Source organism: Ailuropoda melanoleuca, chromosome 10 (genome assembly GCF_002007445.2).
Source record: "Ailuropoda melanoleuca isolate Jingjing chromosome 10, ASM200744v2, whole genome shotgun sequence".
Taxonomy (NCBI): domain Eukaryota; kingdom Metazoa; phylum Chordata; class Mammalia; order Carnivora; family Ursidae; genus Ailuropoda; species Ailuropoda melanoleuca.
In genome coordinates this window covers 93882670-93904543 of record NC_048227.1, presented here as the reverse complement: position 1 = coordinate 93904543, position 21874 = coordinate 93882670, and the positions used below count along the sequence as shown (strand labels likewise).

The 21874-nt window shown below is 44.5% G+C and overlaps 1 protein-coding gene across 2 annotated transcripts in view; it reads left to right on the top strand.

Moving 5' to 3' along the window:
• Positions 1–352: 352 nt before the first annotated feature.
• Positions 353–21874, top strand: part of LRP11 (LDL receptor related protein 11) — a 44554-nt gene continuing 23032 nt past the window's right edge. The window contains exons 1-2 of one of the 2 annotated variants that reach the window (XM_034669287.1): positions 353–1306; positions 8256–8413. In XM_034669287.1, coding sequence (XP_034525178.1) covers positions 694–1306; positions 8256–8413 — 771 coding nt within the window. In that variant the 5' untranslated portion in view covers positions 353–693. The remainder of the gene's footprint in view (positions 1307–8255; positions 8414–21874) is intronic. The other variant, XM_019801017.2, reaches the window with a different exon arrangement.

Sequence of the window (21874 nt, the reverse complement as noted above, 5' to 3'; positions counted from 1 at the left end):
GGTGGTTCCCCAGTTCAAGTCTCTTTTCTAAAGCAGACCCTGAAGTCACAAAGATTTGAGCTTCCCCTTTGAGCTGACACCCGAGCAGGTCTCGCGTGTTAATAAAGCCGAGGGGGTTTAGGAACAAACACCGCCCAGACTCGGAGGGCCGCGGTCGCAGATGCACTCTAAGTACAGATCACTAGACACCTACACTCTAGGTCTCCCTCCCGCGCTCTCCCAGCTTGGGAGGAGCCTGCGAAAAAAGGCAGTGGGTGGCAAGGGTCGACGGGAGCAAGGGGCGGGACCGCACGCAGGAGGGAGGGAGCTGGTGGGAGGTGGGGCGGTGCCGCACGCGGGGCGGGTGGGCGCTGGGCGGGGCTTGGCGCGCCTCCGCTCCAGCAGAGGCAGCTGTTCACAGCCTGGGTGCTGATCCACGCCGAGGCCGTCTTGCTTCCTCAGAGTGAGTCCGGGTCTCTGCAGAGAGTCGCGGGCGTTCCCGGAAGCCTCCAGAAAGCACGAGCGGCGGTGCCAGGCCCGGCCGGCTATGCCTCCGGTTGCTGCGGTTCCCGCCGGCGACCGCGACCCCGCGGCCTCTGGGGCTCAGCCGGGCCCCGGGGAGGCCGTGCTGTGAGGTGCCAGGGCCTAGCGCCCGCCTGCCTTCCTCCCGCTCTGCGGCCCCGCCTAGGCTCGCTGCCTCAGCTACCGGCCGCCATGGCCTTCGCTGCCCGGGAGAGCGTGGGCTCGGGGCGCGGGCGGCCGCCGCGGCACCGGGTGCTCCGCGGGCTGCTGCTGCTCTGCCTGTGGCTGCCGAGCGGCCGCGCGGCCGGCCTGCCCTCTGAGCCGTTGTCCGAGCTGCACGCGCAGCTCTCGGGAGTGGAGCAGCTGCTGGAGGAGTTCCGCCGGCAGCTGCAGCAGGAGCGGCCGCAGGAGGAGCTGGAGCTGGAGCTGCGCGCGGGCGGCGGCCCCCCCCAGGAGGGCTGCCCGGGCCCGGGCGGCGGCGGCTACAGCGCCATGCCGGACGCCATCATCCGCACCAAGGACTCCCTCGCGGCGGGTGCCAGCTTCCTGACCGCGCCGGCGGCGGTGCGAGACTGGCGGCAGTGCGTGGCGGCCTGCTGCTCTGAGCCGCGCTGCTCGGTGGCGGTGGTGGAGCTGCCCCGGCGACCCGCGTCCTCCGCCGCCGCGCTCGGCTGCTACCTCTTCAACTGCACCGCCCGCGGCCGCAGCGTCTGCAAGTTCGCGCTGCACCGCGGCTACAGCAGCTACAGCCTCAGCCGCGCCCTGGAGAGAGGGCAGGAAGACCTGGAAGCCTCGGCTCGAAAGGGTGAGCACTGCGCGGGAGGAGGCTGGGCCAGACCTCTGGATCCTGCTGCCCAGGCACCTGTTGGGTGGCTGCATCCGGGAGACCGCTTAGGCAGTACAGCCAAGTGGGGAATGGAACAGCTTGTTCCAAGTTGTTTTAGTTCGCGGGCATCCAGAGGAGTGGCTTTGATTGCTGTTTTATAGATGGTTTCTGAGAAACCCTGGAAGACTGGGCAGAAGAGGGCACAATGGTGTGCTTCTGGAATATTTCTAGCCTTGGGGAGGGAGGCTGATCTGAGAGGATTCACAGAAATTCGATTTAAAGGAGGAGGAAAGCTCGAAGCAAAAAAAAAAAAGTTTATTTTAGGCTCAGATTTTTGTAAGTCATATTTTGTGGCAAGTAATCGCAGGAGCAAAATCTAATTAGATGCCAGACTGTTCACAGCACACCCGTTCTTAGCTTGGCTCTCACGACTTATGATTCCATGTGCAGTGGCTTTCATCAGATGAAGATGAGAAGGGAAACTTGGTGTCAGGAATTTTGAAGTGGGTCCGGCTGATTGTAAAGAGGGAAAGGAAGGGATTTGATTTTAGTTGAAAATAAGAAAGTTGAAGGCACGTCTCTTTTTAAAAGAGTTAACAATGAAGTTTTTCATTCTATGGTTGTACTTGCTGCAGATGCTCTGAATGACAGTCAAGGCACATACAGGAGGCACAAAAAAAATTGTGGCAGTTGGAGATTAAAGCTGTTGAGGGAATAAAACCTTGATTGGGCCCATGTGTGGTTGGCTGTGTGTTTGATTGCATTCTGTTGCTCTTTGATTTATGATAACATAATGATATAGCAAGATTGGGGGCGGGGGGTCGCTTCAGCCACTTTGGAAATCTGGAGTCTCCAAAACCCGCAGGTCCAAAGAGAAGGGTCTGGGAAAACACGTCCACAAGGGCCCATCTCCTCAGTCACCTCCACCTGAGAGAAAGCTCAGGACCCTTTTCCGGAGAGCTGACATCAAAGGTCACCCTGTGACTGCTCAGCCCTGAGGCAGACATTTGGAAGAACCCCAGAGTTTTCTCCCTGAAGCAAAAGCAAGAAACGCTTTCACTTGGACCTCCGCCAGCATCTCTGAGCCTGCCCCGTGGCTATTACACACACATCCTTCCTCTTTGCTCAAACATGGACTAAAAAATACCAGCAGCAAAAAAACAAAATCCCTTTCTCTTGTTCTCACTGCACATCTGGAAGAAACCAACATCACCAAAGGAAGCTTTCTTACAAGCTAGGGGAAATTAAAGGAAAATAAACATGGAATAGAAGGAAAAAAAAGGTTTACTAGTAGGAGTTTCTGAGTCACTTTTCTCCTGCTTCCTTCTTTGCCATTCCCTTCCCTAGGGGGTGTTTGTCTGGGAATTCAATTATGTAGATGTTAGGGATAAAAATGGGTGACCTCAGGGTCACAGGGCTTGGTCTTCATTCTGGAAAACACTGTTGTACACACACTTCAGATCCCCAGCAACATGGAAACTAGAAGGGTGTAGCTCAGGTCCTGAGGTGCCCTCATTTGCAGCTAAGGCAAAGGTTACCTACCCACATGCCCTGTGTTTGCCTTGCCTACGTGCTTAACCTCTTGCAGCTCTTTATGCTTCTGAAACTTCTACCTTTTCCCTTCTCGAATTGCCTTTTTCCAACTTTTTTGAGTATACAGAGTTGGAGGCTAACTAAACGTGAATATCGTTTAGGAAAGCTGTTGCTGAGAATTTGTCAGGGGGCCATTTGAGGTGAATAAAAATGTCATGAAATGATGACGGGGCAGGTGGAATGGGGTGGCACAAATTTATAGCAGAACCCATCAGCCATGTTTGTTGTGGCCGCTGATTGAGTTTGGTGCTAGGTGTTATTATAAGGTCCTTAGACACATGAGCTCACTCTCCTCACAACAGCTAAAGATCTAGGTTCTGTTATAATCCCCAGTGTACCAGAAGGCTCTGTGAGAGAAAGTAAACTGCCCAAAGCCTTGCCACACGTGAGTTGTGGAGCCGTGTCCAAGTGTATCACAGGAAATATGTAGCAGAGACCATTAAAATGGTCATTTGTTCTTCTGGGATATTTTTATAGGAAAGTGATCCATGCTAAAGAAAAAGTAGGAGCAAGAAAATTTATTGTGGCATTATTTATAATGGTGACAAAAATTGATAAAGTAGAAGTCCAATACCAGAGGTTAAAATTTAAAATGGCAGCTGTGAAGTTTATGTAGTAACATGGGCAATACTAGAATATATGAATAAATATCAATAAATAGAACATATTAATAAGTTAGTAGGCTAATTCAGGATGTAGATTTATTTATTTATTTATTTATTTATTTATTTTAAGATTTTTTATTTATTTGACAGAGATAAAGACAGCCAGCTAGAGAGGGAACACAAGCAGGGGGAGTGGGAGAGGAAGAAGCAGGCTCATAGCAGAAGAGCCTGATGTGGGGCTCAATCCCAGAACGCCGGGATCATGCCCTGAGCCGAAGGCAGACGCTTAACCGCTGTGCCACCCAGGCGCCCCAGGATGTAGATTTCTATTTCCTGTAATTGGAATACACTTTGTGGACCCCCAAAGTATATTTAGAAAGATCTGGGCTGACCTCTGAACTGACAAATTTATCATTTCTATCATCTTAGGCAACTAAGCCTCTGACTCTCATTGCCTCCTGAGTCTGATGCAGATGATAATACCTACCTCGGAGATTTGTGAAAGTTGAGTGACATTATAAGGCTCATGAGCACTTAGCCTAGTGCCCGGTACAAAGGAATCACCCAGTAAATGCCACCTCTTACTTACTATCATCAGCTCATATAATGATAATCAGTTTGGGGTTGTGAATAATCTTTTTCTGAAGTGCTACAATTAGGAAGAACGCACAATGAACATGAAAACCACAAAAACAAACCAGCCACATGGATTTTTGACACACAGTATCTAAGCCTCTTCCCTTAGTCTGGCCTCACTTCTGCTCAGGAGTCTCTGCTAATTTCTCAACCTCCACTATGTCCTTTGTGCCCACACAGTACAGAGCCAGATTCCAGAATCTCCTTGTTATTGAGGCTGCGTTCATAGCAGTGTGTTTACTGTAAATCAGATTACTTAACAATATTCTTATCTGTATAAAATATCTTAACTTGATTTGCTTCATCAAAATTGGTATGAATCTTATTTTGCCTCTGTAGATCTGACCAAGTATGTTTAGTTTTCAAAAGAAATCAGTGTTTCTAAAGTACCTCACATTGATTTATTACATTTTTATGATGATAATTTAAATTTACCTTTATCTTGTTCTTTATCAGCAGTCAAATTTTGTTTAAAGATTTTTTTTTTTTTTTTAAGACCGAGTTGGCGGGGGAAGGGGCAGAAGGAGAGAATCTCAAGCAACCTCCACACCGTGTGCTGAGCCCCATGCCGGTCTCCATCTCATGACCTGAGATCACGACCTGAGCCGAAATCAAGAGTCAGACACTTAAACGACTGAGACACACAGGCTCCCCTTAAAGATTTTAAGTAATCTCCACACCCAACGTGGGGCTTAAACTTACAACCCCGAGATCAAGAGTCCCATGCAACTGACTGAGCCAGCCAGGTGCCCCAGCAAGTCAAATTTTTTTTTTTTTTAAGATTTTTTTTTTATTTATTTATTCGACAGAGATAGAGACAGCCAGTGAGAGAGGGAACACAAGCAGGGAGAGTGGGAGAGGAAGAAGCAGGCTCATAGCAGAGGAGCCTGATGTGGGGCTCGATCCCATAACGCCAGGATCACGCTCTGAGCCGAAGGCAGATGCTTAACCGCTGTGCCACCCAGGCNGGGAGAGGAAGAAGCAGGCTCATAGCAGAGGAGCCTGATGTGGGGCTCGATCGCATAACGCCGGGATCACGCTCTGAGCCGAAGGCAGATGCTTAACCGCTGTGCCACCCAGGTGCCCCAAGTCAAATATTTTTGAGTGGTAGCACGCTCCTTTCCTCTTCTTGTTTGTTTTTAAGACCCATTCCTAGGTAGATAAGCTCTGGCTTATTTCAGAATACGTTACACAGCTTAATTTGCCTGACTTGAACCAAGGAGGAAATATATCTCTCTTATTTCAGTTACAACAGTGATCAATGTGGAAGATATGAGGATTTTGCTGTGTTCATAAATCATATCTCAAAGCTTACCTAAAGAAAAGTAAACAACTAAAACAATGATTTTTTTTTTCTTCTCCCAGGAGAGGCAGGATTAATTAGTTTTGTAATTATGTGGGATATTTCAGAACTTATCTGGTTTTTCCATCTTAAAGTCTTTGGGGTTACGTCTTTGAGAGCTTAAAAATATAGCATTCATTATTGTTTATATCATATAGGTATATTTTAGTTTGTTTACTTACAAAAAGTATTTTAAAATAAATTTTCATGCAAGTAGTTGCTAATTGTAATGTATTACTGCGAATTATAAGATGCTTTCCAGAATTATAAGGTGGTATAAACCATTATGTGGAAAGCAATGAAAACTTCCAGAGCCTAAAGAAAGCTCTCTGTAACCCTCTGTAAAATGGAGTATTAGTAATGAAATTGTCACTTCTCCTTACCTGGGAGAGGCAGAATAAAGACCTCAGACACTAGGACTTGGCTCAGAGATGGAAAAGGCAGAACAAATTTCTTCTTTGGCAGAGGTTGCTAGTGTGGCTTATTTAAATCTGAGCTATTAGTCCTCATTGTTTTAAATGACTATAAAAATGGGACTCGTCTTGAGGCGCCCGAGTGGTGCAATCAGGCATCCAACTCTTGATTTTGGCTCAGGTCATGATCTCAGGGTCACGGGATTGAGTTCCAAGTCCAGCTCCATCCAGCTCCACTCTCTGCGTGGAGTCTGCTTAAAGACTCTCTTTCCTCTCCCTCTGCCCCTCCCCCAACCCCTCTCTCTCTCAACTAAGTAAATCTTTTAAACAAAGCAATAACAACAACAAAAAAAACAAAAAAAAAAGGGGGGGGACTCATCTTCTCAATAGTCAAATGAAACCATTGGCAGTAACAAGCGTGCTTATGCCCTGTAAACAGGCTCGTAAAAAAGGTAAAAAAGTGGTTTCTTTTCGAGGCTACCAGCAGTATTCTCATTCAGAAAAGCCACCAGCTCTAAGAGCTGCCAGCCCCTTACAGATCTCTGTTTCCGGGTATTGGGAGGATCAGTAGATGAGAAGATAGGGCTGGACAAGCAGGTCTCTGAACATCTAAATGGTCGTGGTAATTTGTTGAAGGGTTTTTCTTAAGCAGGGAAATGACCCAATCAAATTAGAATTTCAGAAAAGTTGTTTCAGCTGTAGTATATCAAGAGTGCTGACCCTTTGTTGCCCAGTGAGAAAGGAATAGGGATTGCTGCTAGCCTCAGGTCCTGGGATATCTGGGTTGGCCCTTAGATGTTTGCTTGGGAAGCAAATGGGGTTCTGGAAGAAGAAAGCAGTGTCTTAGCAATGTCATTCAGAGAAAATTAAGGAAGAACAAATCCAAGCCAGAATTTGGACAGAGCTTTGGCACTGGAGATGGGAGGAAATAGTGATGCCAAAAAGGATAAATTATAAGAACCTATAGATGTTTTCCCCCAGTTATATTACTGTTTCTTTAAGATATAAGTGCATTTGGGTAAGTTTACTAATAAGCTTAAATCAGTAAAATATTCACAACTCAGCCTTTAGAAATGTTTTCCGTATGCAGCTTCTCGTATCCGTCAGCACTAAAGCAGCGATCAGTTAAAGATTAGTAGTTAGTGAACACTACTTCAAGTTAGCCTTGAATTAGTTAGTACCATTCCAGATCAAAGGTAAATACATACTTGCTTTGCTATCATACAGAAACTCTGTGACAGCTTCTGTTATAAAAATTAGTTGTTAGGGGTGCCTGGGTGGCTCAGTTGTTTAAGCGTCTGCCTCTGGCTCAGGTTATGATCCCAGAGTCCTGGGATCGAGCCCCACATCGGGTTCTCTGCTCCGCGGGGAGCCTGCTTCTCCCTCTCCCTCTGCCTGCCGCTCCCCCTGATTGTGCTCTCTCTCTCTGTCAAATAAATAAATAAGATCTTTAAAAAAATAAATAAATAAAAATAAATAAATAAAAATTAGTTGTTAGAACCTGTGAATGTTTTCTATTTCCTAGATGAAAAATTATATTCCAGAAAATTTCTAAGTGAGCTGTAATTTGTGTGAATCCAAGAACTTGTCTTAACTTGCCAAACTTAATTTCTTTTCTATGCATTGAACACTTTATATCACTTCTATTTTAAAAACATGAGGATAGGGGCGCCTGGGTGGCACAGCGGTTAAGCGTCTGCCTTCGGCTCAGGGCGTGATCCCGGCGTTATGGGATCGAGCCCCACATCAGGCTCTTCCACTATGAGCCTGCCTCTTCCTCTCCCACTCCCCCTGCTTGTGTTCCCTCTCTTGCTGGCTGTCTCTATCTCTGTCGAATAAATAAATAAAATCTTTAAAAAAAAAAATAAAATAAAATAAAAACATGAGGATAAGAAAAAAAATCTATATCAGAGGTAGATTTTTTTTAAAAAAATGTGTTTCATAAGTCTTTTTTTTTTTTTGGTAAATTCATTTAATAGAACCTTGAACTTAAATTGTTTATGAATTAAATGAAAATTGACTACTCCAGATTGGATAGCCTAGTACTCTGTCTTGCACCCACAAGCTTGTTCTAGCTACTGCTGCTAGCTGATACGCCACACCTCCTCTTCACATGTTACGGTTAAATTCCGTATTCCTAATATGTTGCTGTTTTATTGTTTATTATGTAAAGAGAATACAATGAAAATCAATAAGAAAAGTACTTTTAGTTGCTATACATTGTCTTTGTAGTTGTTCACTGGACTACATCTATTCTAGCCAACAAGATAGTTCTTTAAATAAATTATTTAAAAAATAGGGGATCATCTCTCTTGTGAATTATTGATTTTCTTTCACAGAAAAGGATGAGCCCCCACTTAGCAAGGCCGGGCAGGATGTGGTGTTGCATCTACCCACAGATGGAGTGGTTTTGGACGGCCGCGAGAGCACAGATGACCATGCCATCATCCAGTATGAGTGGACACTGCTGCAGGGTGACCCATCAGTGGACATGAAGGTAATTCATGACATCATCGTAATGACCGCAAATATCTCCATAAGGTGATCTCTCATAATGTTCTCCTACTCCCTGTTCCCAGAGTATCTGTAAGCTAGCAGAAGAGCCATAAAATGGAGAACGCGTAAAAGTGGTAGTTGAAAAAGTGGTTTGTTACATGAATTTACTTTTCTACTGAGTAAACAGTGATTCTGATCCTTTGTTTTGAAGCTTACTGTTCTTACTGCTTTTTTGGCAAAACACTTCAAGGGAAAAGACTCAGGCTTTGTTTTAATGACTCAGATTACTTTTTAAATATTGTATTTCTTCTTTTCTTAGTGCAAGGTCCAGGTAGAAAATTTGAAAAAATACGAAGGAATATAAAGAGGAAAATAACAGTGGAATAAACAAATTCTTCATACAATCCAGAAAGGAACCACCTCACGTAGCAATGAGGCATGCTTGAGATAACAGAGTTAGTCAGTATGGGGCAGCGTTCCTGTTTATACGCTCCCCGCTGATGTTCATCAGGCTTTTGTGGGCTGATCTGGAATGAGTCACTCTCCCATTGGCTGCCTGCACCCAGGGAGTCTCTGGTTTGTTTTTGGTTTTTTAATTGAGCTATTAAAAAACATTATATTAGTTTTAGAAGAACAACATAATGACTTGAGAATTGTATATATTGTGCAACGATCACCACAATAAGCCTAGTTAACATCTGTTACCTCACATAGTAACACATTTCTTGTGATGAGAATTTTATTTTTTTGAGGAAGCCTTGAAAACTTTTTTTAAAGATTTACTCTCAGGGACTTTCAAATATACAGTACCGTGTTCTTGACTCCAGCCACCATGCTTCACATTACAGCACATAACTTATTTATTTTATAACTGGAAGTTTGTACCTTTTGACCCCACTTTACCAATTTCACCCACCGCTCACATCCTGCCTTTTGCAACTACCCATCTATTCTCTGTACGTATGAGCTCAAGTTTTTGTTTAGATTCCCCATATAAGTGAGATCATACGACATTTGTCTTTCTCTGTCTGAGTTATTTCACTCAGCATAACACCCTCAGGGTCTATCCATGTTGTCACAAATGGCAAAATTCCTTTTTATGTACACACCCCATTTTTCTTTATCCATTCATCCATCAATGGACATTTAGGTTGTTTCTTTATCTTGGCTATTGTAAATAATACTACAGTGAACATGGGGGAGTGCACCTATCTTTTCAAGTTAGTGTTTTGTTTGCTTCAAATAAATACCCAGAAATGGAATTGAGGGACCAACACAGGGTATCTTGAGTTGTGAGGCAAGTGGCTTTTTATTAACTCTGTCAGGACCCTTCCTAGATAGGAGTATTCCCTGGCTTACCCACTTTAGCTGGAGGAGGTGGAAAAAGTCTGTATTGGTCTGCTAGGGCTGCCCTAACAAACTAGCACAGACTGGGTGGCTTCGCCAACAGGAAGTCCTCACCATCCTGGAGGCTGGAAGTCCACAATCAAAGTGTCAGCAGGGCCTGTTTCTTCTAAGGCCTCGCAGTTGGCTGTCGACTACTTCTGTGTCTCCGCAGGGTCTTCCCTCTGTGGGGAATACTGATTGATATTCTTTTGGAACAAAAACAATAAGCAGCTAGTCCTTCATGACTGATTTATGTCCATTATTTACTCAGTGATTATATAGTCTTCCACTTGCCTGGACCCTTGCTCAGCATGTTCCCCAGCCCCCATCCATCGAGGAGCCCCTCGCAGTGGTTGTCCACTCTCTGCCTGGTATTTCCAGATATGGAAGCTCGCTGCCTCACATCATGTCCTGTAACAGCTTTCATCAGCTCGAATTATTAGGCCAACAGGATGTGCCTCCTATTACTTCTGTGCACTGATGCTAGATCTTCTTTTTGGAAAAAAAGAAAAATGAGGGGCACCTGGGTGGCTCTGTCGGTGAAGCATCTGCCTTTGGCTCAGGTCATGATCCTGGGGTCCTGGGATCAAGCCCCACGTTGGGCTTCCTGCTCAGCAGGGAGGCTGCTTCTCCGTCTCCTCGCCACTCATGCTCTCTCTGTCTCTCTCTCTCTCAAATAAATAAATAAAATCTTTTAAAAAAATGAATGTNCTGATGCTAGATCTTCTTTTTGGAAAAAAAGAAAAATGAGGGGCACCTGGGTGGCTCTGTCGGTGAAGCATCTGCCTTTGGCTCAGGTCATGATCCTGGGGTCCTGGGATCAAGCCCCACGTTGGGCTTCCTGCTCAGCAGGGAGGCTGCTTCTCCGTCTCCTCGCCACTCATGCTCTCTCTATCTCTCTCTCTCTCAAATAAATAAATAAAATCTTTTAAAAAAATGAATGTCAGCCACTTGGAATGCTCTTCTCAGAACTCAACACATCCAATCTCTCAGATGTTCCTCATAAATTGACTTTCAGAGTGTCCCATTGACCATCCTGCCTCTTCTGGATTTTCTCAGATTCTTCTAGGCCCTTCTTAAAAATCTGACACCTGGGCACCTGGGTGGCTCGGTCAGTTAAGAGTCTGCCTTCGGCTCACATCATGATCCTGGCATCCTGGGATCAAGTTTCCCATCGGGCTCCCTGCTCAGCGAGGAGTCTGCTTCTCCCTCTCCCTCTCCCTCTGCCCTTCCCCCTGCTTGTGCTCTGTTTCTCTCCCTCTCTCAAATAAATACATAAAATCTTTAAAAAGAAAATCTGACACCCTTATGAGCCCCATATGTAAACTGTGGTTCTTCCTGACAGACTATCACCTCCTAGGATCCAGACATTGTCTGTACTTCTACTAATGAAGCTTAATTTACATAAACTATTTTAGTGGCTGCTTCACACAATAGATTCATGTTGAATTTTCCATTAGCAGGATTACCTAAAACCTGCTTCATCTTTCTGCATGGACTGCTGCCCTGATAGCCTCTTCATCCTGCGTTTGTATCATTGATTTATTGAAGCTGAGTGCAGGACCTTATGTTTATCCTTTTTACATCTCAGGCTTTTGGTTTTCATCTACAACAGAAATAATTTTGAACTTTGAGAGGCATCCAGCATATTTATTATCCTTCGGTACATTGTGTCAGCTGTAAAATTAATATATCTTTATTTAGTCTTTGAGAACTAAGCTTGATCAGGAAAGGTACACAGATGAGCCATTGATCATACCACTAGAGAGCTCCCTTGAGATGGACACTGACTGGTAATTGGCACTTCTGGGCCAGATTTGTTCAAGCAGCTATAAATCTGCCTCCATTATCATCTAGCTTTGTGTATTAGCCACTAAAAGCTTTATTCTGTAAGCAATGAATTGCATATATGAGTACTGAATAAAAATAATGCTGGTGATTCAGTATTTAATTTATTGAAGATATTTATAAAGGACTAACAAAATTAGGCATTTCTCATGGGCTTTTAGGTCTGACTGCTCTGCCATCAAGAGGGAAATGTGAACCAGTCCCTCAGCCAAGTGTATAATGTGCTGGCAGATAGGTCTAAAGTTATACAACTAAAATAATCTAAGTGACAAAGTCTGCAAAAGAGAGCCATTTGCTACCAAGCTGTGACTGTCTTATAATGGTGTGCATTCAGGAATGCCCCCAAAAGTTAACTCTCATCCTGCCACGACTTCATCGTGATGAGGCTGCCATTGATTGAACCACCCGTGCAATGCCAGGCGGTTTAGACCTATCTGTCATCTCCTCAGAACAACCTCACAAGCAGGCACATCCCCTTCTTGTAGATTAAAATTATAATAGAGCATCGTCCAAGACTTGGAAGTGGCAAGAGATTACTGAGTACCTTTCCGTGAAATGCTGGGGGTTGTAGAGCAGGTCCTTCAAGATTAGCGTTTATAGACTGTAAGAAACAGATTATAACGCAAATGATTCTTGTCCATAGAAATGCAAATAAATTTTTCACATAGAGATGCAATTGATTTCCGCCCTATGGAAAAGTGGATTTCCAACATGACATTTTGACACCTAGCTATTAATCTATTAATAGGTATTAATCTATTAATCTATGCGCGTTGGTGCCTAATAGGTATTAATAGGAAACTTGCTTCAGCTTTGCATCTCCTAGCAACATTTAAGCGTTCGCGGCTGTTTATATCTGTCTGTTCTTCAGATTCTTCTTTGTTTTTTGTTTGTTTGTTTAAAGATTTTATTTTTATGAGAGAGAGAGAGCAAGCAGGGGGAGGGACAGAGGGGGTGAGACAAGCGGACTCTGCCCTGAGTGCACAGCCCAACGCAGGGCTCCATCTCAGGACCCTGAGTATGACCTGAGCTGAAATCAAGAGTCCCATGCTTAACCTGCTGAGCCACCCCCGCGCCCCTCAGATTCTCCTTTGAATCTATGGAATGTCTTATTGGTTTTCTCTTTAATTAATGAATTAAATAAAATCTTTGACTCATGTTCATATTAGATTTGTCTGAGAGTCATAGTTTTAACATTTTGAGCATTTCCCTTTAACAGTAATTAACATCCTTCAGGGGCTTTCTCACTGATCCTTTTCACTTGGACAGCCTGATTTTACACCCCAATATTTCCTTTTTTTCTTTTCTTCTTCTCCTTCTCCTCCTCCTTCTCCTCCTCCTTCTCCTCCTCCTTCTCCTCCTCCTTCTCCTCCTCCTCCTCCTCCTTCTCCTTCTCCTCCTTCTCCTCCTTCTCCTCCTTCTCCTCCTTCTCCTCCTCCTCCTCCTCCTCCTCCTCCTTCTCCTCCTCCTTCTTCTTCTTCTTCGTTTATTTATGTTATTTACTAATCTCTACACCCAATGTGGGGCTCCACTCACCACCTTGAGATCAAAAGTTGGTGCTCTTCCAGCTGAGCCAGCCAGGCGTCCTTACCCCCCTAAATTTCTGACGGGAATATTCGGACTCTCAAGTCAGGTGTGGGATTTTTTTTGGTGTTTTTTCCCCCCCTAAGAATGGGATCTAGTTGACTGGAATATTAATGCTGTCCTCCTTCCAGCTGTAAAATAGGGCTCATTTGGAAGGTTGTTGGGAATGGAGGAAGAGCACTTACAGGCTAGCATGGCAAGGCAATTAAGTTAAACCCAACGTGGGATACACTTGTTCTTATGCCCCTTGACCATCCCCACCCTTCAGGAGCACTCACTGGTCAGGCTTTCCACTGAGAACACAATGATGTCTGCTCAAGATTCTCTCTCCCTCCCCCTGCTCCTGCACAGAGAAAAACTGGAGCAAACAGGAACATGGGTCCTTGATAAAATCCAGGTTGCAATGGATGGTCTATGTGAGGTCTCCCCATTAGTCTCATCTTTTAAACCACCCCCAGCAGATAAAAATGGTATTTTATAGGGGCGCCTAGGTGGCTTAGTCAGTTAAACCTCTTTTTTTTTTTTTTTAAGATTTAATTTTTTATTAGAGAGAAGGAGAGAGCACAAGCAGAGGGAGCAGCAGAGGGAGAGGGAGAAGCAGGCTCCCCACTAAGCAAGGAGCCTGATGCAGGGCTGGATCCCAGGACCCCAGGATCATGACCTGAGCCAAAGGCAGATGCTTAATCAACTGAGCCATCCAGACACCCCCAAGCCTCTGACTCTTGACTTCATCTCAGGTCACGATCTCAGGGTCATGAGATTGAGCCCCACATGGGTCTCTACACTCAGCAGGGAGTCTGCTCGTGATTTTCTCCCTCTGCCCCCCCCCAATACATCTTTTTTAAAATAGCATTTTATAATTCAGCCTTAGAGAAGAGGTTTCTGGGAAAGGAACGTAAATGGAAACAATAATTGACTTTTTTGATATAGGGCAAGAGAGCACAAAATAATTGTTGAATTTCAGATTGCACTGTCTCCTTGTACAGGAGCCATTTTGTCACTTACTCCTCCTCAGTCAGATTTCCTGGCATGGAATTTGGGTCAATACTGAAAATGCTCACAAAAGGAACTAATCATTACATGGTAAGGAGATGATTTAGAAACCTATTGAAAGACTTTAGAAAAATTTAGTGAGTGGGGTTTTCAAGGCAACCTGTGGTTGTTTAACCAAGACACAAGGTTCCAGAGAACCTACCATGGTCTTTAAGGATTAAACACTCACTGTATCTGTTGTCTTCTGTTTTCTACACAACCTCATTGATAACAGGCCAAAGAAATACATAAAATCTATAATATCACAAAGAATTTATAACAATAATGAAAGATTCCTGTAGAAGTATTTTCAGTGAGGGAAGGAACGATGAGCTGAAGAGGGATTTCACTGCCAGAGGGGCCCTGTCTCCCTTCTCTCCTTCCTCCCTCCCTCCTCGTTTATTCCTTTCTTGCTATTTTTTCCCTTTCTCTCCCAAAGCTTAGAACTGTGCTTATACTTACTAGGATTCTAATAATACTACTAATTAATTGATTTTTTTTTTAAGTAATTGGTTGCTCAGCTAATCTTTCCAAATCGTTCTTCTGGCCCCCAAATCTGTATCATCCTTCCTAGCATGATAGACAGAACAACATTGCTCACCACCCCGGACTCATACAGATATTACAAAGAGCCCTTGAGTATTGTCTGACAATTTCTTTGCACCTTGTCAACGGAGATCCTAAGCACACATAACCGATTATTATTTCTCGGCTATTGAACAGCTTCTTGTCTTCATAAAAACAAAATGTAAATCAATTCAATAAAAGTTATCCCAGACATTCTAAGCCTTTGGTGGGGGGAGTGATGTAGAGAAGGCTGTTTCTAAATTTAAATAAAAAGAGAGGAGAAAAGTGGTAATTGGGTACCTGAGAAAGTTTCATATCACACTTAACCTATTTCCTTCCTCCTGCAAGTGAGTCAGTTTGTCATAAATGAAAGAGGACTGACAGACGGGAGTGCTAACGGAGCACCTACTTTGCTCTGGTTTTGAACCCTAGCTCTACCACTTCCTGTCTGTGAGACAGATGGTTTAAGCCATTTGCAAGATGAAAATAAGAGGAGCCCTCCTCTCGAGGCATTATTATTGGGGTTAAACGAAGTGGTGCAGGTAAGGCCCCTGGAGCTCTGAGCCACACTCAATAAACAGTCAAACAGGATGATATTTTTCAATTTATTACAAGATCGTTTTTCCTTTGATGGTGTTCACACCATTCCTGATAGTCTTGTCTTTGCACCCAGGCAAGACTGTGTTGCTGCCTGGGTGATGGTCTTTAAGTGATTCTCCCAAGGAAGCCCACATCGCAAAGACTCACTCCATGTGCTCGCCAGTCACAAAGGACTTTAACAGGAAACAAAACCGCACTCCTCAGATGGCGGAAGAGGCAACCCTTCGGACTCTGGTCTGAGGCCAAAAAGGACTTTAAGAAGGAGCAATTTTGACACTGAGAAAGCCAGAGGGTCTGGTATTTCCTGGGAATGAGAGCAAAAGCTGAAGGAGAAGAGAATTAAAATATACCACATCCCATAGGACCAGAACTCAAAATGTCAAAATGTTACCCACATCGCTGTTCTCAGTCCTTCCATTCACTCCAAACTTTGAATAAAGGACAGAAATTAATGGCAGCCCACAGGGCATTTTCAGGACAAAGAAGATTCCCAGGGCTACAAATTTCCTAAGTAACATCTGGGGATTCGTTGGTGCATGTGAATGAATAGTCCATCGTGGTTCTGAGGATTTCTTCACAAATGAAGGGTGTAGACAGGAGAAAACCCCAGCAAATCCTAGAACTTATGGCTCCATTTAAGCAGGAAGACATGTTAGAGCATGAAGGATAGAGTAATAATTTATAGCTGTTGCATTTCAACGTTAGCCATGCGCTTAAATATAGCCTACCCTCACTTAAGTATACATTCTTTTTACACAATACTCAAGGCCTTGAATATTTAATTGCATTTTTTTTCTTTAAGAAAATTACTTATGGGGAAATGTTGAAAAATAATCTCCCGGGGCGGGGGGTACATAGGTAACATAATTCATGAGAAACAAATCTGGGTGAATTGAGTTAGGAAAGATCTATTCCAGTAAGGGCAGAAGCTTTGAATTTCTTCGCCTGTTCAGAAACAAACACACAACTTCTCAGACAATAAATTGACAGCACAGTAGGGCTTCCAGAGTCGCAGGAGTCTGCAATCCGCTTCCGGTCAAATGGGGCTTCAGCCTGAGAGATTGTATCTGCTTTTTTTTAGACCATTACAGCTGGCCGGTGATGAGGAAACAGGAGGCAAGCTGAGGACAAAGCAGAAACTGACACCCTGCAAACCCCGCCATGGGATGTACGTGACATTCCCCAGGCACTCCTGGATGCCCTAAAGCTAAGGAAAGGAAAAACAAATAGTTAACTAACAGAGATCACAGTCCTGCAAGACCTGAGTCTCCCTCAGTTTACACATGTCCTAGTGATTTACAAGGAAGAAGCTTACTTATCAATAGCCTGACTTCCAGAGACCCATAATTCAGTTTCCCAAAGCCCTAACATTACCATGCCCTCCATAAAATTGAGGGAGGCTGAGGCAAGGAAATGTAAATAAAATAAATTTATTTTATTTTTTTAAAGATTTTATTTATTTATTTAACACAGAGAGAGAGACAGCCAGCAAGAGAGGCAACACAGGCAGGGGGAGTGGGAGAGGAAGAAGCAGGCTCCCAGCGGAGGAGCCTGATGTGGGGCTCGATCCCAGGACTCTGAAGGCAGCCGCTTAACGACTGCCACCCAGGCACCCCAAAATAAAATTTCTTTTTAAACCTGAAGCCCATTGACAAGGACTTGTGATAGGAGGAATGTAACATTTCCTCCAGGAGACTCCCAACTGTCTTGTTAATGCCTCATTAGAGGGAGGGACAGCCTTGGCTTGACTATGACCAGATATCCGTTATCCTGTGAGTCTTCTTTAACATATGAAAGTACTTTCTCTACCTCCGTTTTTCCTTACCTCCCCCAACCCCATGGTATATAATCAGCCACCCCTCACAACCTGGGGCAGCAGCTCTTTCCGCCCACGGGTCCTGTCCCCGGGGTTTAGTAAGCCACCAAGTTTGCACCAAAGACGTCTCAAGAATTCTTTCTTGGTCTTCGGCTCTGGACTCCACCCCACTGAACCTCACCTATATCCCGCAACCTCATCAGCCGGTCTGTATGTAAACTGTGCCTGGGTTCTTTCTAAGAAATGGTTCTTGGAGTAAGGACCTTGGAAGGCCTTCCTCTGCTGACTGAGAGGTAGGATTCCGGGACCGCCTTGCATATGGAATTTGGAATCAAATGACCTGGTCTCAAGCCCAGTTTTGCCAAGTCCCTAGCAGGGTGAACACGGGAAAATTACTTCATTCTGTAAGCCTTAGCTTCCTCCTCTGTAAAGAGGGTAATATTGATGAGGTTGTGGGATATAGGTGAGGTTCAGTGGGGTGGAGTCCGCAGCCAACGACCAAGAAAGAATTCTTGAGCCGTCTTTGCTGCAAAATGGTGGTTTATTAAAGCACGGGGACAGGACCCGTGGGCAGAAAGAGCTGCTGCCCCAGATTGTGAGGGGTGGCTGATTATATACTATGGGGTTGGGGGAGGTAAGGAAAAAGGGAGGTTGAGAAAAAACTTTCATATGTTAAAGACTCACAGGATACTGGAGTCCTTGCCATTGTCAAGTTAAGGTTGTTTTTCCCCCTGGTAAGGCATTAACATGAAGACAGTTGGGAACTTCCTGGATTCTACCCCCCCCCCCAAGTATCTGTCTATGGCCTGCAGGTTGTAAAGGCATTTAATTGTATTTACATTCCCTTCCGGAAGCTAGGTTATTGATAGAAATGCTTTGTTCTTGTAGATCACTAAGATGTTTGTAAACTGAGGGAGACTCACATCTTGCAGGATTGTAGTCTCTATAGGTTAGCTATTTCTTTTTTCTTTAGGGCAGCCAGGAGTGCCTGAGGAATGTCCCATACATCCCATGGGGGGGGGGTTGCGGGGTGTCAGCTTCTGCTTTGTTCTCAGCTTGCCTTCTGTTCCCTCCTCAATACCACCTGAGTTTCAGTAAGGGGTCAAAGTGGGAAAATGCAAATAAAGCGCTTAGCTACTGCAGAGCTGTAACTATTATGGTGAATTCTAAATATCTTGGGATGTAAATATTGGTCTCTTTTGACCAATAGTTTAGCTGAACTACAAACAGAATAGATTTACTCATTTGTATATAAACAAAAAACTATGAGGGCCTCTTCAAGGAGCAAGGGAGGAAGGCTCTGAAAAATTTGGGGGGGCTGTTGCCCTCAAGTAGCTTGACACCAGTTGAGATTAGATGTGCACCTAAATAACAGTAGTGGCAAACAGAAAGTGGCAAGGCTGTAAAAGAATGTAGATAAAGTGCTACTAGAGTTCAGAGAAGGAGAGATCGTAATCTAGTTGAGGGAAGTCAGAGAAGACTTCACAGATGAGGGCCCTGTGGTCCATGTCTCTGTAATCTTAATACTCTGACGAATAGGTCGTATAAACTTATATTGACTTGAACTTTGCAGATTGAAAAGATCCACATTCTATGGTGCAAAAATTTTGGACATGCCTGATAGCTTTCAAATTCAATGTGAATCCTCTGAGTACGGTGACCTAGTGCTGTAAAATCAGAATCCATTTAAAAATGAGAATCAGGTTTGGCTTTGCCCAGAGGACAATTGGCCATTTGCTCAGTCGTCTATATATAGTAACATATTTTTACTTTTCTAAAAAATAATACAGAGAGGAGTGCCTGGCTAGCTCAGTTGGTAGAGCATGAACTCTTGATCTTGGGGTTGGAAGTTTGAGCCCCATGTTGCGTATAGGGATTACTTAAAAAAAAGAAAAAAAGAGGGACACCTTGGTGGCTCAGTCGGTTGAGCATTCTACTCTTGGTTTTGGCTCAGATCGTGATCTCAGGGTTGTGAGATCAAGCCCTTCGGCGGGCTCCGGGCTCATCGCTTATCAAGGAGTCTACTTAAGATTCTCCCTTCTGCCCCTCCCCTAGCTGGTGCTCTCTTTCTCTCTCTAAAATAAATGAAGAAAAAGAAATAATACAAAGAGCTTTTGTGTGCACTTTACCCACATCTTGCCAAACCAAGACATCAATATTGATGTTCCCTAGTTTAGGAAGGAAAGAAGGGTTGTTGGAGAAGAAACAAGAGAGAAGCAATACTAATCTTTGGTCTGTAGAAACTCTGCATTATGGCCAGGTGTCAAGAAAATTGACACATGTTCTCAGGGAATATTGTCCTGCTCTCGGTGGGAACAATGAGAAGTTTTGTCTTATTCTCTTTCTCCTATATATTAATTTTTTACCCTAACACTTAGGAAATGTTTGCAAAATGCTTTAAATCCTTTTCAATGTCATATAAATATAAGAAGATGTCTGGAAGGATTACCTGGGGGCTTGAAGGGAAAATATCCATCTTAAATATTCTAAATATCTGATTTCGAGGAAAGACATCCTTTGTTAGCTAAATGAAGAAAAAGGGTCAAGGAAGGGATATTAGTCTGAATAGATCTAAATTTAAGCTCACCCAGGACTCTTTGAAGGTTATCACCGTGGTCTGGATCTGGATCAGTGTTTCTGGCATCAGAAAGGAGGTGCCTAGAAAGGCAAAGACAGGCATCCAAAGCCCAGGTGGATGATTGGCCTCTCAGGGGACGCTCTGTCCTTCCAGCCCCAGCATTAAAGAGAAGCTTACCATACAAACCCCAGGTCCCCAGAGGTTCAGTTTGATACTAGTGTGTTAAATGTTGACACCCAGAGAGCTCAGGCACAGGCCTGGGTGATGACAGTGTCCCCGTAGATGGCCCATCTAGATCCCTTGCCTCAGGGCTTCCCTGGTCTCTTAAAATCTCCATTAACTTCAGCCCCATCTCACTCCTGTGGCCCCACTCAGGTTGCCCTGACCTTACAAATCCCATTCTGTTCAATCCTACAGTCTACCCTCTCCTCTCATGTACCTAGGCAGCAAAGCCCTTAGTCGTTGGCTTTCTGCAGTCTTAGGTCTTGTCTGCATTCAGGCAGACCAGCTGGGACAGCTTCTCTCTCTTGCAGCACCTTACTCAAGGCTGCAGGGCTCAGTGTGGCCATCATCTGCCACCATGTACCCTTGTGTCCCAAGAAGCAACAAGTAGTGGTCTTACCTATTACCTGGCTGCCACTTAGCAAGGCCTGCCTGGCTCTGAGCCAGAGCTGGAGAGAGTGAGAGTTCACCACCTGCACCAATCTTACCATCTCCTTTCCCTTGCAGTCACTGGCTCCCCTTGGTTCAGCCTCACACTCCTGCAGCCATAGGGAGAAGTCATAACTGATACTTACCTTACAATCATGTGGGCAAAGGTGGGAGGGGAAGTTTCCAGAAGAAAGGGAGGCCAGGGGCCCAATCTCACTGGAGTGAAAGTCTCTTGACCAATGCAGTGCCTCAGGCAAGAGACAGGGTGGGCTTAGACCGGAGTGGCCTCAGAGCAGGGTGGTGACAATGACAGTGGACATGATGAAAAGTGGTTAAATTCTGGATTTTTTTTTAAGATTTTTTAAAATTTATTTAGAGTGTGTAAGTGGGGGTTGGGCAGAGGGAGAGGGAGAGAACCCCAAGCAGACTCTGCACTGAGCTCAGAGCCCATTGTGGGGCTTGCTCTCATGACCCTGAGATCATGACCTGAGCCGAAATCAAGAGTCCAATGCCCAACCTACTGAGCCACCCGGATGCCCCTGGATGTGTTTTTAAAGTAGAGCCAATGGGATTTCCTGATGGATTGGATATGGGATGTGAGAGACAACAGGAATTCAATACAACCCTGTGGTCCCACACCACAGTTCTTGTCTCATTTTAAATCCTACTCATTGGAATCTCTGATGTTCTCAGACATTCGCAGCACCCTCTTGTTTCTGAGGGTCACTGGCCCACTCCAGACTCTGCAGTTATCTTAGTCATCTTCAGCTTTCTCTCTGAATGCCCCTTTGGTAGTATTTTCCTTCTCACAGAAGTGACCCCTGTACGAAATTCTCTTAGTGCAACTGGGCCTGAAGGTCATATAACCATGTGGCAGTGGAAACTTATTAACATCTCTTTAAAATAAACCACAACGACTGGTGGCCTTCTTTGCCAGCTGTCCAGCTTACAGCTTTTGCAAGGAGAGTGGTGGAACCGCTTATAGACAGCTTTACACCTAGAGGTCTCAGTGAGTAAAAGTCACATGATTGAGATTTCATTTCCCTGTCTATAAAAACTGGGTGGCTCAGCTTGAGATGAGAACTAGCCAAGGGAGATAATGGAGGTATTTAAGCATTTACTATGTTTCAAGCTCCTTCGATATATGTTTATAATTCTATGTAAGCCTTATATTAAGCTCTTTTTACATAGCTATTTCATTTGATCCTTATAAGGTAGGTGCCATTATTACTTCCATTTCACAGATGAAGAAACTGAGGCTTAAGTAGGTTAAGTGACTTGTACGAGCTCTGTTGGCTGCTAGACTCCGCTCTTAATCATTTCCCTCACATTTCTCCCCGTGTCATCGGTGTATCATCTGGGCGTGCCTGTTACATGCAGATGCCCCATCCCACGCTCAG